This window comes from Colobus angolensis, unplaced genomic scaffold (assembly GCF_000951035.1).
Source record: "Colobus angolensis palliatus isolate OR3802 unplaced genomic scaffold, Cang.pa_1.0 Scaffold749, whole genome shotgun sequence".
Lineage (NCBI taxonomy): Eukaryota > Metazoa > Chordata > Mammalia > Primates > Cercopithecidae > Colobus > Colobus angolensis.
Genome location: NW_012121254.1, coordinates 125,605 through 135,416, shown reverse-complemented (window position 1 = coordinate 135,416; position 9,812 = coordinate 125,605). Strand labels below are relative to the sequence as shown.

The 9,812-nt window shown below is 48.8% G+C and overlaps 1 protein-coding gene across 1 annotated transcript in view; it reads left to right on the top strand.

Annotated features, from left to right (window-relative positions):
• Positions 1-5,237: 5,237 nt before the first annotated feature.
• L3MBTL2 (l(3)mbt-like 2 (Drosophila)) overlaps positions 5,238-9,812 on the top strand; it is a 33,908-nt gene continuing 29,333 nt past the window's right edge. The window contains exons 1-2 of the mRNA XM_011927790.1: positions 5,238-5,415; positions 9,115-9,352. Of these exons, the coding sequence (XP_011783180.1) occupies positions 5,392-5,415; positions 9,115-9,352 (262 nt within the window). The 5' untranslated portion in view covers positions 5,238-5,391. The remainder of the gene's footprint in view (positions 5,416-9,114; positions 9,353-9,812) is intronic.

Genomic DNA, 9,812 nt, shown 5'->3' with positions numbered 1-9,812 from the left:
CGCTCTGTCATCCAGGCTGGAGTGCAGTGGCACGATCTCGGCTCACTGCAACCTCCACCTTCTGGGTTCAAGCAATTCTCTGCCTCAGCCTCCTAAACATCTGGGATTACGGGCACTCACCAACATGACCAGCTAATTTTTGCATTTTTAGTAGAGATGGGGTTTCACCATCTTGACAAGGCTGGTCTTGAACTCCTGACCTCGTTACCCACCTGTCTCGGCCTCCCAAAGTGCTGGGATTACAGGTGTGAGGCACCACGCCAGGCTGAGACACCGTTTAAAAAAAAAAAAAAAAAGAGCCAGGTGCAGTGGCTTACGCCTGAAATCCTAATCCCAGCACTTTGGGAGGCCGAGGTGGGCAGATCACCTGAGGTCGGTAGTTCAAGACCAGACTGACCAACATGGAGAAAACCTGTGTCTACTAAAAATACAAAATTAGGCCAGGTGCGGTGGCTCATACCTGTAATTCCAGCACTTTAGTGAGGCTGAGTTGGGTGGATTAACTGAAGTCAGCAGTTCGAGACCAGCCTGACCAACATGGTGAAACCTCGTCTCTACTAAATACAAAAAATTAGCCTGGCATGGTGGTGCATGCCCGTAATCCCAGCTACATGGAAGGCTAAGGCAGGAGAATCACTTGAACCCAGGAGGCAGAGATTGCAGTGAGCCGAGATCGCACCATTGCACTTCAGCTTGGGTAACAAGTCTCCAAAAAAAAAAAAAAAAGCCTACATCATCAACAGTACAAGGAAGTAAAAACCTGAGTGTCCAGTTTCAGCGTTGGAAATAAGCAGAGCAGGAACACCAGTGACTGCAACCGTTGGTGTAAGTTGAAATGGCCATTTATTAGGAATTCAGTTGAAACATCTTATTAAACACAGGTTGCTAAGCAACAGTGGCCACCCCAGAACAGTAACAGTGTGGCAGTTCCTTCTGCTACGGAGCTCCTGGGCAGGGGTTTCATCCTGTAGCGAAGGTACCTTTTTGGCTGGACTCATTCATCCCTCTACATGTGGACCTAATACGCTCCTGTCTTTTAAGGCCTTCTGTGCATCACTGTCCGTCTGTCTGGGATCATTGATCTGTCTATCTCCACTGGATCACTCCCACTAGCAACACAAACGTGCTCTTCTGTTCCATACAATGTAAATAAATCCCTTGAACTCGCCTCCTCTGCTCTATGCCCTGCCAATCTGCTATTCAAGCCAGACAACTTTTTTCTTGTTGTTGGTTTTTTGGTTGTTTGTTTTTAAGAGAAAATCTCACTCTGTCACCCAGGCTGGAGTGCAGTGGCAAGATCTCGGCTCACTGCAACCTCTGCCTCCCAGGTTCAACCAATTCTCCTGCCTCGGCCTCTGAGCAGCTGGGATTATAGGCGTGCACCAGCACATCCAGCTAATTTTTTTTTTTTTTTTAAATGGAGTCTCGCTCTGTCGTCTAGACTGGAGTGTAGTGACATAATCTCGGCTCTCTGCATCCTCTGCCACCCTGATTCAAGCAATTCTCCTGTCTCAGCCTCCCGAGTAGCTGAGACTACAGGCACGTGCCACCACACTCGACTAATTTTTATATCTTTAGTATAGACGGGGATTCACCATATTGGTCAGGCTGATCTCAAACTCCTGACCTCAGGCGATCCACCCGCCTCAGCCTCCCAAACTGCTGGGATTACAGGCATGAGCAATGTGCCCGGCCAATATTTTTCTATTTTTAGTAGAGATGGGGTTTCACCATGTTAGCCAGGCTGGTCTCAAACTCCTGACCTCAAGTGATCCACCCACCTCAGCCTCCCAAGTAACTGGGACTATACGCTTGTGCCATCACGCCAGGCTAATATTTTGTATTTTTTTTAAATCAAGACAGGCTTTTCACCATGTTGGCCAGGGAGGGCTACAATTTTTTTTTTTTTTTTTTTCCAGGCTGGAGTGCAATGGCATGATCTCAGCTCACTGCAATCTCCGCCTCCTGGGTTCAAGCGATTCTCTGCCTCAGCCTCCCAAGTAGCTGGGATTACAGGTACGCTGCACCAAACCCGGCTAATTTTTGTATTTTTAGTAAAGACAGGGTTTCACCATGTCAGCCAGGCTGGTCTCAAACTCCTGACCTAAGGTGATCCACCCGCCTTCGCCTCCCAGAGTCCTGGGATTACAGGCGTGAGCCACCACGTCCAGCAGAACTCCCGATTTCAAGTAATCTACCTGCCTCAGCCTCTCAAAGTGCTGGGATTACAGGTGTGAGCCACCACGCCCAGCCAGACAACTTTTTTTTTCTCTGTCACTAGGGTAGAGTGCAGTGTCATGAACATGGTTCACTGTAGCCTCAACCTCCTGGGCTCAAGCAATCCTCCCTCCTCAGCCTCCAGAGTATCTGGGACCACAGGTGCACGCCACCACACTTGGCTAATTTTTAAAAATTTTTACCCGGGCGCAGTGACTCAGGCCTGTGATCTCAGCACTTTGGGAGGCCAAGGCAGGAGGATCACGAGGTCAGGAGATCAAGACCATTCACCCAGGTGGGAGAATCACCTGAGGTCGGGAGTTCGAGACCAGCCTGACCAACATGAAGAAACCCTGTCTCTACTAAAAATACAACAACAACAACAACAACAACAACAACAAAAATTAGCCAGGCGTGGTGAGGCATGCCTGTAATCCTAGCTACTTGGGAGGCTGAGGCAGGAGAATTGCTTGAACCTGGGAGGTAGAGGTTGTGATGAGCCGAGATCGCACCATTGTGTGGGAAATGAGAATGAAATTTGTCTCAAAACCAACCAACCAACCAACCAAACAAACTCTAATGCCTTTCCCTTGCACAGAATAAAATCCAAGCACTCCACAAGACCCTGAATGACCTGGTCCCAGCTTTCTCTCCAACCTTGTCTTGTACCACCCTCTCCATCTTTTGCTATATCCATCTACTCTCCCTATTTTTCTGTTTATTGTGTACCAAGCTTGAGTTGGCCCCAGGACCTTTGCACTTACTGAACCAATCTTCCTTTTTCTTTTTTTTCACCACTATCTCATTCCAGAACATTTATTTATTTATTTATTTATTTGAAATGGAGTCTTACTCTGTTGCCCAGGCTAGAGTGTAGTGGCGCGATCTCAGCTCACTGCAACCTCCGACTCCCTGGTTCAAGCGATTCTCCTGCCTCAGCCTCCCAAGTAGCTGGGATTACAGGCACATGCCACCACGCCCAGCTAATTTTTGAATTTTTAATAGAGATAGGGTTCACCATCTTGGCCAGGCTGGTTTCAATTTCCTGACCTTGTGATCTTCCCATCTTGACCTCCCAAAGTGCTGGGATTACAGGGGTGAGCCACTGTGCCCAGCCAGGTCTATGAGTTTTAAAGATCACCTGTGTGGATTAAAGGTGAAGATTTAAAAAGGGTGACCATGGGAGGCGGAGGTTGCAATGAGCAGAGATCCCACTGCACTCCAGCCTGGATGACAGAAGGAGACTCCATCTCAATCAACCAATCAATGAATAAAAGAAAGAGGGCCGGGTGCGGTGGCTCATGCCTGCAATCCCAGCACTTTGAGAGGCTGAGACACATGGATCATGAGGTCAGGAGATCGAGACCATCCTGGCTAACACGGTGAAACTCCCTCTCTACTAAAAATACAAAAAATTAGCCAGGCGTGGTGGTGGGCACCTGTAGTCCCAGCTACTCGGGAGGCTGAGGCAGGAGAATGGTGTGAACCCAGGAGATGGAGCTTGCAGTGAGCCGAGATCCTGCCACTGCACTCCAGCCTGGGCAACAGAGCGAGACTCCATCTCAAAAAAGAAAGAGAGAGAGAGAGAGAGAAAAGAAGGAAGGAAAGAAGGAGAAGGAAGGAAGGAAGGAAGGAAGGAAGGAAGGAAGGAAGGAAGGAAGGAAGGAAGGAAGGAAGGAAGGAAGGAAGGAAAGGGTGACCACTTGAAGGGCTGCTGAAATGGGCTGGTGGCTTGTATTAGAGTGGTAGTGGAGGAAACACAGGATATATTTTGGAGGTAGAAAAACCAACATGTTGGCAGCATGGATACAGGGGTTTAGGGTGGAAGGGGTTGAAGGAAAGAAAGACATCTAGGAAGAGTTTCACATCTCCATGGTGGACCTCAAATTTAGGCATATGTTTTATATGTATTCAGCCTCCACATATTGCATTTAGAGTCTCCATTAATTCATTGGGACACAGCATAGCATAGGGAAGGAATTTGTACTAAATTTGGAATCCCAATCCTGTGTGATCTTGGAAAGTGCCTAAACCTGAAGAGCCACCACTTCCTCTTCTTTCAAACGGTGATAGGATGTGTAAGGGTTTGAAAAGATGTTTGCAAAGCTCCACAACAGCACCTAGAACTCAGGGTGTCTAAAAAGGTTGTGGGAAACCCTAACAGGATGAGGTAGAGAGCCTCAGATTCCAGGTTTTTACCCAGGAGAGAGTGGTGAATGAGGAATGTTGCAAGATTTGGAGGAGGCTGGACATTTACAGCATTGAGAAAAAGAATATTCCAGTTTCAGCTGACGCGGTGGCTCATGCCTGTAATCCCAGCACTTTGGGAAGCTGAGGCGGGTGGATCACGAGGTCAGGAGTTCAAGACCAGCCTGGCCAAGATGGTGATACTCCGTCTCTACTAAAAAATACAAAACTTAGCCGGGCTTGGTGGCGGGCGCCTGTAATCCCAGCTACTTGGGAGGCTGAGGCACAAGAATCGCTTGAACCCGGAAGGTGGAGGTTGCAGTGAACCAAGATCACGCCACTGCACTCCAGCCTGGGTGACAGGGCAAGACTTCAAGAAAACACCCACACACACACACACACACACACACACACACACACACACCGTATTCCAGTTTCTTCCTTCCTTTCTTTCTTTCTTTCTCTCTGTCTCTCTCTCTCTCTTTCCTTTTTTCTTCTTTTCAATCTGGAGTATTTCAGTTTCTGCCCGAGTTGTAAATGAGTCCCTCTGCTTGCATCCCAGCAAAAGGACACCTTAAATATCTAACCCGGGAGAGTACAAGGTTATTCCTGGAGTCTGGAACAGTGACTATCATAGGTGCTCAGTAACCGTTTAGTGAAGAGTAACATCCCAATGAAGTCAAGAGGCTGGCGTAACTGGAACAGTCGGCGTGAGGCGCAACGGGTTTCCAGCGTCCCTGGTTTCCACGTCACTATGGTAACGCCCCACCCTGCACAGCCAAGACGAACTACAATTCCCACAAGCGCCCGCGGTTTCCCCGCCCAAAGGGAGAGAATGGCGCGAGCAGGCACGGAACCGGCTTTTCCGCCTTCCTGCAGCGTGATTGGCCCGCGGCTCAGGGAGGCGACCAATGAGTGCTCTCGGGGAGAGCGACGAGGCCAATATGGCTTCCTGTACCTGGTGACGCTTGGCGAAACTGAGGTCTCATGGAGAAGCTCCCGAGTATTGAGGTGAGGAGGAGAGGGCTTAGCGTGACTTGGAAGGGGAACCCCGAGATCCTCGCTCTGTGGACCCTTCTTTAGGGCTCTTAGCGACATCTGGAGGATGGAGGGTGGAAGGATGGATAAACTGAGATAGTTAAAGTGAGCCAGGGACAGAGGCGACTGGCGTTACTTTTTGCTCCTCTCCTGCTGGGACCAATGTTCGGCGAGTTCAGGGAGGAACAGCCGTCCCTGGCCTGGGGGAAGGGGAACTAGGTTTAGGATGTGAGAGCTCCTGAATCTTCTTTATCCTCATTGTCTCGTGGCCGTGTTCTTTAGGGCTTGTGAGGCCTGTTACGAGGTGGGAAGTGAAGGGAGATTAACGTTGGGTGAACGTCACTCCTTGTCTGTAAGGTTCATGTGCATTATCTTCCAGTACACTCACAGGAATTATGTATTATTCTTTCGTCTTTGTCATTCAAGCCACTGAGGCTTAGAGGTGGTGCGACACCCCAGGAAGTTACCCCGGCTGGAAAGTGAAGGAGGTTGGCTCTAAGTCTGTCCGCCTCCGAAGCTTTGTCTGTTATGCTTTTCACATTGTACTGCAACCTGGAACCCACTCATCCCTTTTGTTTTTTCTTTCAGACGGAGTCTTGCACTGTTGCCCAGGCTGGAGTGCAGTGGCCCGATCGCGGCTCACTGCAACCTCCGTCTCCCGGGTTCAAGCAATTCTCCTGTCTCCGCCTCCCGTGTAGCTGGGATTACAGGCATGCGCAACCACAGCCGGCTAATTTTTATATTTTTAGTAGAGACGAGGTTTCACCATGTTGGTCAGACTGGTTTCGAACTCCTGACCTCAGGTGATCTGCCCGCTTCGCCTCGACCTCCCAAAGTGCTGGGATTACAGGCGTGAGCCACTGCACCCCGCCTCATCCTTTAATCATTTGGTTTCTGGGCACCTTATATTTGTTTTAAGAGACGGGGTGTTCCTCTGTTGCCCTGGCTGGAGTGCAGTGGTTACTCACAGGCATGATGACAACGCACTGCAGCCTGGAACTCTTGGGCTCAAGCAATCCTCACACCTCAACCTCCTAAGTAGCTGGGCCTGACAAGGGTACCTATATTTGAACTGTTTCCTTTCTAGCATATTTGCATGTGTAGTTGCAAATATAAAGTGGAATAAGCTCAAACATTCTGCAAGGGTAAAGAAAAATAATAATGTGGAGAATAAGAATAGCATGTCACACTTTTAGAGCTGTCACTGACTGCTGGAAATAGAACTAGGCTTTACATATCTTAATCTTCATAAGAATTATCTAAAGAAAGCTTATTATCTCTCTTGTAATGATGAAGAACTGAGGGCAGCAAGATAAAATACGCACAAAATCACACAGTTAATAAATGTTAGAGCCTAGGCAAATCAGATTCAAACCTAGGCAAATCAGTCTATGCTTTCAACCAGTAAAAGTTGGCAATGTTTATTGAGCACTTACTATATGCAAGTCACTATTCTGAGTGCTTTACCTGTATTGTCTCTTACTTCTCCCCCAAATCCTTTTTTTTTTTTTTTTTTTTGAGACAGAGTTGTTCTCTGTCACCCAGGCTGGAGTGCAGTGGTGCAATCATAGCTCACTGCAGCCTTGACCTCCCTGGCTCAAGAGATCCTCCCACTTCAGCCTCCCTAACCACCATGCCTAGCTAATTTTTTCCAGTTTTTGTAGAGACAGGGTTTCCCTATGTTGCCCAGTCTGGTCTTGAATTCCAGGCTCAAGCAATCCTCCTGCCTCGGCCTCCCAAAGTGCTGCGATTACAGGCATGAGCCACTATGGCCAGCCCCCAAACCCTGTGAAATAGGTGGTACTATCCTCATTGTACAGATGTGGAAACTTAAACACTGCAAAATTGACTTGCTGCAGGTCATACAGCAAGTAAGCACTAGAGATGGTATTTGAGCTCTTCACACCTTTTTTTTTTCCCTTTGAGACAGCGTCTTCCTCTGTCATCCAGGCTGGAGTGCAATGGTGTGACCATGATTCAGTACAGCCATGACCTCCCAGGCTCAAGCTATCTTCCCACCTCAGCCTTCTGAGTAGCTAGAACTACAGGTGCATACCACCACCACCTGGCTTTTTTTTTTTCTTTTGAGACAGGATCTCACTCTCTTGCCCAGGCTGGATAGCAGTGGCATGGTTATGGCTCACTACCGCCTTCACCTCCCAGGCTCAAGCAATCCTTCCACCTCAGCTCCAAGGAGCTGGGAATACAGGCACATGCCACCACACCTGGCTAATTAATTTTTTATTTTTATTTATTTTTTTGAGACAGAGTCTGGCTGTCGCCCAGGATGGAGTGCAGTGGCACTATCTCGGCTCACTGCAAGCTCTGTCTCCCAGGTTCACGCCATTCTCCTGCCTCAGCCTCCTGAGTAGCTGGGACTACAGGCACCCACCACCACGCCCGGTTACTTTTTGTATTTTTAGTAGAGACAGGGTTTCACCCTGTTAGCCAGGATGGTCCCGATCTCCTGACCTTGTGATCCGCCCGCCTCAGCCTCCCAAAGTGCTGGGATTACAGGCGTGAGCCACCACGCCCAGCCGAGTCAAATATTTTTATTTTATAGATGAGAAAATTGAAGCCCACAGAAGTTAAATGACTTGCTCAAGGCCCTATAGCTAGTTAGGATCAGAGCTGAATGTAGCGCTATAGTACACCCCAAGATGCCACAGTTATCTGTGTGTCATCTGTCTCTCCGATCCTCTTTGGAGCAGTCTGGGTCCCAAATTAACTTTTCTGTGACTTAAATTGTTTCTGAGTTGAGATCATTTTGATGTAATATTGAACAGAGAAGACTTTTCTTTTTTCTTTTTGAGACAGAGTCACTCTGTCGCGCAGGCTGGAGTACAGTGGTACGATCTTAGCTCACTGCAACCTTCGCCTCCCGGGTTCAAGCAGTTCTCTGCCTCAGCCTTCCAAGTATCTGGGATTACAGGCGCCTGCCACCACACCCGACCAATTTTTGTATTTTTAGTAGAGAGAGGGTTTCACCATCTTGGCCAGGTTGGTCTTGAACTCCTGACCTCGTGATCCACCCGCCTTGGCCTCTCAAAGTACTGGGATTTCAGGTATGGGCCACCATGCCCGGCTAAGAATTAATTTCTTTTTTTTTTTTGAGACGGAGTCTCGCTCTGTCACCCGGGCTGGAGTGCTGTGGCCGGATCTCAGCTCACTGCAAGCTCTGCCTCCCGGGTTCACGCCATTCTCCTGCCTCAGCCTCCCGGGTAGCTGGGACTACAGGCGCCGCCACCTCGCCTGGCTAGTTTTTTTTGTAGTTTTTAGTAGAGACAGGGTTTCACCGTCTTGGTCAGGCTGGTCTCGAACTCCTGACCTCAGGTGATCTGCCGGCCTCGGCCTCCCAAAATGCTGGGATTACAGGCGTGAGCCACTGCACCCGGCCCTCATTGTTACACAGTATTCTATTTGAACCATGTTAAAATATCATCATTTGTAAATCCACAGAGGAGCCTGGTGAATTCCTAACACATATTTTCTGTCTTGGTTAAGCTATTGTATTGCATCATGGTGGAGAAATGTGGAAATAGGAGTAATGATCCTGGTATTTGGAAGGTTCCCGAAAGTGTGAGGGGGCTGATAGCAGATCTGCAGCTTCTCCCCCCATGCACTAAAGCCAATCATAATTCTTTCTACCTGGTTTGTGTCATCCTCCATTAGGAGACCCCATCTTCAGAACCAATGGAGGAAGAGGAAGATGACGACTTGGAGCTGTTTGGTGGCTACGATAGTTTCCGGAGTTATAACAGCAGTGTGGGCAGTGAGAGCAGCTCCTATCTGGAGGAGTCAAGTGAAGCAGAAAATGAGGATCGGGAAGCAGGGGAACTGCCGACCTCCCCCCTGCATTTGCTCAGCCCTGGGACTCCTCGCTCCTTGGATGGCAGTGGTTCTGAGCCAGGTGCCTTCCGAGGGTCCCCTGAGGATGGAAAGGAGTCAGAAGATTATAGAGGAAGAGGGGGATGGATATAGGCTATATGGGCAGAGCCATCCAGATGTAAAAGGCTGTTGATTGTGATTTCTAAGGGATCAGATGTATAAGGATCTGTAAGGGAGACAGAAGCACCCCAAGTAGCCACAGCGTTACTTCCTTTGCTGAATTTTTTTTTTTTTTTAAGACTTGAGTCTCACCCTGTTGCCCAGGATGGAGTGCAGTGGCATGATCTTGGCTCACTGCAACCTCCACCTCCCGAGTTCAAGTGATTCTCGTGCCTCAGCCTTCCAAGTAGCTGGGACTACAGGCACCCACCACCACACCCAGCTAATTTTTTTTTTTTTTTTTTTTTTTTTTTTGAGACGGAGTCTCGCTCTGTCGCCCAGGCTGGAGTGCAGTGGCCCGATCGCGGCTCACTGCAACCTCC